Consider the following 7,976-nt stretch of genomic DNA (forward strand, 5'->3'; position numbering starts at 1 on the left):
TTACAAGAAAATTTAATTTTCAGTGACGCAAAAAATGTGTTATTAAAAGCCAAAAATGTCACTAAAAGTATTAGTAAAGTTTAGACACCCTTTAGTGCATACGTCTCAGTAACTGCGTAATCAAAGGTCTTAGTGATAGATTCATTGCGCGCCATTGAAACTTATTTTTTATTGATGCTTAAACATAGAGAGTTTTAAGTAAATCATTTAGAGGTTAGGATTTAAAAAATTGGGTTGAGAAGCTAAGTTTGCAAAAATCACTTTGGTTAGGTTCAAAATCATTGAAACATACTTCTAATCATTGAAGATCAATTTAATATTTAATTTTACATTTATAAACATAGTTTTATAATTTAAAATTGATTTTGAAGGAATAAAAATATTTTAGGAGTGATTTTGAATATGAAAATGATTTTAAATAATTTATAATCAATGAAATGTAGTTTAAGAAACTTCATTTTAGAAAATTTGTGTAAAAGAAGTTTAATTGGTTGACTAAATAACCGAAATAGTTGATTATTGTGGATTAATATTTTTTTTTTTTTTTTTTTTTTTTTTTTTTTGCAAAGGTTTTTCTTTTGTGTTTAATCCCGTACTATAACTAAATATTTTTCCTAAAAAATTCCGATTTTTCCGTTAAAACTATTAAAAATACACCCGATCTATGAGTTTGTTTCAATTATATGCTCCTTAACTTTGAAAAGTGTCATCTTAAGTTTAAATTTTTTCAAAACAAGTCTTTAAAACTTTTGTTGTTCATTAATAAGTGAAAAGTTTGTATATGTGTATTTGTTGCTTAAAGAAACACTAAACACATAAGGGTAGTAAATTTAGGAGTGGGAGCTGGTGAAAAAATTAATAAGAAAAATGAGTGTTGAATTGAAAGGAGAAAGACGATAATAGATATGATTCATAAATGTATCATGCATCCTTAATTTTTCTTATGTATGTGTTTAGTTCACATAAGCTGATATAAAGTTTTTGCTTATGAATTTAACAACAAAGTTCTACGAGGATTGTTTTGAACAATTCCAAACTCCAAAAAGTTAAAATGAAACATTTCAAAGTTCAAAGATATAACTGCTTAAACCAATCTTTTAGCTCAACGGTATTTTTTATAGTTTAACCTCCTCCTCAAAAAAAATTGTATCATTCAAAAATCATATCAAACTCAACCTCTTGAAATTGAAAAATTATTTAGGTTGTCATAACGCAATAATTTTCCACCATTAGATATATGAGAGAGAAAAGTACCTCGATATATGTCTAGAAGTTTGGAAGACATTTTTTTTACTTCTACACCTAAAAGTAATTATGAGCAACCACATTAAATAAATTGTCTATATTATTTAGAAAGACGATAAAGTAAATTGAACGGATGCTCTAAGTCAACTTCATCCCTTACCTAAAAGTAAAAGAGAAATGCCGACATTTTTGAAGTGATCAAACATCAACAAAGGTATGTTTGGTCCAAAGAATTCGAGTTGTGGGAAGTGGAGTGACTACTTCATTCATTATTTGACCCAACGAGTTTGTTAGTCTCACAATTGGCATGTCTTATATTCAAACTTTTTTACTAAGTGAAAAAGGTCCGCTTTTTATAAAACTAATTTTTTTTTTTTTTTTTTACCTTCTACTGATGTCATCACAAGGTGAAATTACCGTAACGACCTTGTGAAGCACGTGTAGTAACCCTCAATGCTCCCTTATCGTTATTCACTCTTATTAACTCGACACTTGTTATCGTTATTGCTCGTTACTCATTCTTGCTCTATATATTTTAAATTTGAACTAATATGTTTAGTTTCTTTTCTTTTTTTTTCATATTTACTCTCTTTAATGGAGCAAGAATCAAGAACAAAAAGGAAAAAAAGTGTCGAATTAACCAGAGCAATAACATGAAGCGAGTGTTGAGGCCACTACACGTACTTCAAAGTTGGTACAATAATTAAACCATGTAATGATGTAAGCAAAAGGTCAACAAAAAATACAATTTTCTAAAAAATTACTTTTTTTCATTTGGACCCATGAAAGTGGGTCATCGATACTAAATTTTTGCCACGACTACACAACTTTCCAAACATCTCACCTCCACCCAAAGTTAAACAAGACTTACTTGAACCCATAACCATATCTAAATGTTTGAAGAGAAAAAAAAGCACTTCTTCTGTCTTCTGAAACTCAAAACTTGTGAATGAGTTTCTTCTTCCTTTCTGTACTCGCTGCCTCTTAACTTCTTTTTACTATATTGAACAGAAATCAACTCTTCTTGCAAAAACCTTATATCAGAAATCTACGTTTTTTTCAAACAAAAACCTCTACATGAACTCTTCTTGCAAAAATCAATAATTCCCACACGACATGAACAGAAATAAACTCTTCTTGTAAAAACTTCTTTCCAAGACACATTCTCAACTCTTGCAAAAACGACATGAACAACAAAACCCAACAAAGCCATGAATCAAACATTACTTACATATCAGTAAGCTAGAAAGGAGGTTATTTTATTAGACGCAACCTTAAAATGAGATACAAAAATCCAAGAAAACGGTAAATACAAAGCTCATTCAGACAAACAATTAGCTTTGGGTACAAAATTATACCAAATCCAGCAGCATCCATTCATTCCAGCTGTTACAAAACAGTAACAAGCCCAAGGAGAGAATGAGTAGACTATTACACTCGTTCACTCTTTTAACATCAGCTTCTAAGGCGACAAAATTTAAACAATCACTCTTACCAAATCATTCATTCCTCCCATTTTGTTGAGCAGCCACGTAGTTGCGAATGACTTCCATTGCTAATTGATGAGCATTCTTACTTTGAAGCTTTGCGAGTTCATCCATGGCCTCGTACGTATCTTTATCAGCAAAAAGCTTCAGGTTGTAACGAGCTGGTGAAAGCACAGGACCATCCCATTTTTCAACTAGCTCTTTAAGCTTCTCAAAGCCCTGATGAGCATTAATCAAAATGATCACAGTTTATCAGTTAAAAGTAAGACAATTACAAAGATATCTGTAGAGTCCAAAGATGTTTCTTCAAAATTTTAGACCCTTTACACACTCACCAAGCGGTTTGCGAAGTTTCCAAATGATTCTTTAGAGTGTCGTTTGCGCTTCCAATGATAAAATAAAGGTTCCAAGACGTTTTCAAGGTCGTGAATCTTAACCTTATCCATAAAAGCCCTTGCCAGTGACGTTTGATTGGGTGTTCCCCCAAGCCATATCTGTTACAAGACAAGCACACATATATGTGAAGCAGCACAAAAATATAAATTATTTTTTATCATAAGAAACTGAAATTTCACAATGATATAAAATCAAAGTACGCATTCTCAAAAGTTTCCACTTAGGATGGATCATTGGCTTGGAATTCATGATACCTGGTAGCTGTTAGGACCATCGCCTACCAATCCAAGTTCAGCCATATAAGGCCTAGCACAACCATTTGGGCAACCAGTTATCCTTATGACAACAGATTCACTGTACTTGAGACCAACCTGATAACAGGAAAACACAGCAATTAGTGCCTATATTTTCATGAAACTTATGTTTCATTGAAATATATATTTTAGTTTCTAATGTTCAAGGTATCTTTTCAATCTGAGTCCCTATGGTTTAAAATTTTTCAATTTAGCCCCCTTACACTTTAATCACTTTCAATTATATCCTGACGGTAGGTCAATGCTCAAATTGGTATAGCTTGATATTGATAAGGAGTGAAAATGAAATTTAAAATCAAGCTATTTTCTTCCCAATGTAAATAAGGATAGAGGCGAGCCCCCTCACATCTTGAGCCAAAGTGTGAAAACACAAGTAGTTGTGGTTGTCCACAAATGATATACCTTTTCAAATACAGCTCGAACTCGTTTAAGGATATCTGGAATTCCTCTCTCAGCTTCTGTTATTGCCAAAGGACAAAGTGGCATAGCTGGACATGCCATCGCAGTTATGTTAAGGGGATCTACATACCTCGGGTGCTGTACAGCATAATCAGTCAAGTAAATGCAAAAGCAATCAGTACAAAAGAGCAAAAAATGTTCCACAACAGAATGGGGAAAACAACTCCATAAGTCCAACTTCCATGTTAATAGACCACAAATCTATAACCATCCTAGCATCAGCAGCTCAGCACCAGTTATGATTCATGCATATATATTACTGAACCTTACCACCGGGTATCTTATCAACACAAGCAACTTTCAATATCACATCAGCTCTGTTTTTATAGACAGACTGGGAGGCTAAAACTATCAATTCTATGAAAGTAAATTGAGATGTTCAAACAAGTTGAAACATTTAAGTTCATAATTACAGAGAGAACTCAATCACCAAGTAGTGCCAAAGAATAATACTATACCAGCAGACCACTTTGTGCAAGAACTGTGGTAATGGGTCGCTTCCATGCATTGCGAATGTTGGTCAGGATAATGTTTTGATTTGGGGTGATCCGAACATCCAAATTATATTTCTCTATCACCTCTCTTAAAGTCTTCTTCATTTTCCCAGCAATACGACCACTATCAACATGTAGTCCACAATATAAGTGACCATCACCCTGAAAGGTAGATAACATTCTCAAACAAGGTGTACAATAAATGTTGAAGTCCAAGGGACTAAAGCTAGCCCTCAAGGGAAATAATTTATTTGCTGGTAGTTTCTGGGGCCACTAAAGAAACAAGTTTGACATTGCTGACTATTGTGTTTAATTTACAGTATGTGATGCTAGTTGTTATCAACATTCATTATTGCCTGAAAGGAAAATTAAATTTCAAATGATATATTCATGTCAAAGTAGACCAATATCACATTGACTGACATTTTTAATTACTATACACATTTAAACTACTTTGAATACGATAATGCTAAGTTTCATTGATACATTCAAGACAATTCACATCGAAAATCATTTGTCATGAATATGCCCAAATATAAAAATAAACCAGGACCTAATTCAATATATAAATATAAGACACTTATTCAATTTATAATAGAATATATATATTTTCTAAATGTATATACAACCTAGATACGACATTCACTATTGGAAAAAGAATGTGACAAAAACAATACAACATTCCATGTCTACAGAAGATTATTATCATTCAAAATAACTGCTCACACATACCCATGCATTTATGCATGCATGAACATATAGTTTCAATAATTCTATCTAACAGATGATGGATAATCTAAAACTAAAGAACAATATTTGATTTTTGATATTAAACCAATAGAATTGAACATCTCAGTACTGCAGCCTGAATATAAGAAATCACATGAGGCTTCACCTAAGCAGATAAAAGAAGAAACAATTCATATCAGAGCTAATAAAAATAGATGTCTTATAGAGTCCAGAACTAACCTGTTCATGCCACCCCAAGTAGCTTTCAAACTTCCACTCTGGTAACTCCCGAAAGGGTTCAAATTTCTTCCCATAATATTGCTCTACGACACTCCTAAATTTTTCAATCCCCCAGGAACTGATCAAATATTTTAGTCTACTATATTTGCGATCATCTCTTCTACCATTTTCACGTTGTGCGACAACAATAGCTTTAACTGCATATAAAATATCCTTCTTTGGAACATACCCTAATGGCTCTCCCAAACGAGGGAATGTGGTCTCTACTCTATGAGTTCTTCCCATGCCTCCTCCAACCTGTAGCAGAAATTATTAAGCAAAAAACTACAGGGACATGGGAAATTTTATCAAATAAACAAAAGTAATAACAACTTCAAATTTCTAATCTCTGTATGCCCTGAATCCACTTACATATATGTTGAATCCTTGAGGCTCCCCTTCAGCATCAGAAATGACAACAACGCCAATATCATTTGTGAGAATATCTACAGAGTTATCAGTTGGCACAGTCACTGCAATTTTAAATTTTCGAGGGAGGAATTGAGTTCCATAAATAGGCTCAGGAGAATCTGGAAAATTCGTTCCATGAGAATTGTCATTACGTGCCTCCACGACTTCCAGAGGTTCTGCTGACATGAATCTCTCCCCATCTACCCACATATCGTAATAAAATCCTGATTGAGGAGTTAACAAAGAAGCAATGTTTTCTGCAGTTTTCTGTGCAAAAAGGTAATCTTTTCTCATGAGTGGAGCAGCTGGAGCAAGAACATTCCTGTTCAGATCACCACAAGCACCAAGTGTTGAACCCATGCTTCTAATAATGGAGCTCATAACAGTCTTCAGATCCTTCTTGAGAACTCCATGTAGTTGAAATGTTTGCCTAGTGGTTAGACGAAGCGTACCAATTCCAAATTGATCAGCAAGATCGTCCATTGTCAAGTACAACTGGTTTGACACTTTCCCACAAGGATTCTTGGTACGAAGCATGAACGAATAAGACCTCTGTCCACGCTCTTCCCTATTATACTGCTGATAGCTCCCATGGAATTTGATCAATTGTGTGGCAGCCTCATTTATGTTAGGGGCATCCGTCAACAACTCCTCATTTAGAGGATATCTAATATAATTACTATGTTCTTTGAAAATTTCAACCTTACTACGCTTCGGCTCAGCTGCAACCCCTGGCTTCGCTGGCTGCAAATTAAGCCATAAATTTTACAGAATAAGAACCTAGCTCATTAAAAATTCACCTTATTAATCCAAAACATATCTCCAGATAACAGAAATACGTGAATCAAAAGAACTATACTGACAGTCTTCATGTAATTCCGTGGAATGGGTAAACAATACAGAGAAATGCAAAGAATGAAAGAAACATCTGGCTTATTTTTTAAGATAATCAACAAACGTGTGGCCATGGTAAAGCAGAAAGTAAAGGAGAACCCATCCAAAAAAATACTTTTAGGAACCAACAAAAATAAAAAACAGAATAGATTCGATTACAAATGAAGCATGATGGAATCCAATAAAGCAAATCTTTCAACACCATACAGCAATTAGTGATGAACTTCACTTCCAACGCACACACTTTCCCAACTACAACAAATTCAGGGGAACCCACATTCGGTAGAAGAGAAAACACCCCAACTTAAATTCTCGTGAATTTAGTTCCTCGAATAAAGGAGAAAACAGAAATACGCCTTCTGAGCCGAACCATCCAAAAAGAAAGTATAAAACAAACAAAATCATTTCTGCATTTGTTTCAATCTAAAACAGAACAGCGTTAAAGTTAGAGAAGGGAAACAAAAAATTAGACGAAATCAAAATAAAATCACATTCAACTAGAACAATTACAAAGATCCCGAGCAGAAAGAACCCCAAAATCAGATTGAAAGAGTAGAAAGGGGAAACAGAGAAGAAAAGGGGGGAGATGGGTTGTACCGTGGAGACAGCTCGAACAAGCAGAGGGCGGGAAGAGGAGGAAGAAGGGGAAGCAGAAGGAGGGAAGAAGCGGACATGTCTGGCTAAAGCAAGGGAAGTGGTGGATTTAAGGCCATGGAAGGTAGGAATCTGAACCGTCTGATCGGCGAAGACGGCAGAGTTGGAGGCGGCGAACGACGACGGCGTCGTCATCAGAGGAAGGATTAGGGTAATGGGTAATTGGAAAAATGTGGAGTGAGTGAGTGGAGAAGAAGAAGAGAAGAAGAGACGAAGAGAATCAGATTTTGGATGGCTATGGACGAACACTAAAAAAGGGAATTGAAAACGAAACGAAAACGAAAACGAAATTCTCTGCTGGATATTTTTTTGTAATTTTAAAACAACAAAAAAGTGTCACGTGCCTTACACGGGTGCCCTTTCAAATACTTGTAAAGACACACTCCCACTCTCATTTCATTCACGCGCTTCTTCTGCTTTTTTTTCTTATTTCTTTTCTTTTTTTTCTTTTTGGTTTAATTGAAAGTATCGTGCCAGTTACAATTATACTTCCAAACTTTTAATTGTAAAAATTGAACCCTTAAATTTTTACAAATGTTAAAATTGGGTCATCAATATTACAATAATTATAGAAATCTGACCCATAAATGATAAATTGATCCCCAAACTTATAC

General features: G+C 34.3%; 1 protein-coding gene across 1 annotated transcript; it reads right to left on the minus strand.

Annotated features, from left to right (window-relative positions):
• Positions 1-2,483: 2,483 nt before the first annotated feature.
• Positions 2,484-7,691, minus strand: SIR (sulfite reductase). Its single transcript, XM_039023502.2, has 8 exons — positions 7,306-7,691; positions 5,776-6,558; positions 5,365-5,661; positions 4,360-4,557; positions 3,845-3,979; positions 3,383-3,499; positions 3,068-3,226; positions 2,484-2,951 (listed from the first exon to the last, which is right to left on the minus strand). Exons 1-8 carry the CDS (start codon positions 7,495-7,497, stop codon positions 2,745-2,747), a joined length of 2,088 nt encoding a protein of 695 aa, XP_038879430.1. The 5' UTR covers positions 7,498-7,691; the 3' UTR covers positions 2,484-2,744.
• Between the last annotated feature and the right edge of the window lie 285 nt (positions 7,692-7,976).

This window comes from Benincasa hispida, chromosome 2 (genome assembly GCF_027475165.1).
Source record: "Benincasa hispida cultivar pf3 chromosome 2, pf3_genome.v1.1, whole genome shotgun sequence".
Taxonomy (NCBI): Eukaryota; Viridiplantae; Streptophyta; class Magnoliopsida; order Cucurbitales; family Cucurbitaceae; genus Benincasa; species Benincasa hispida.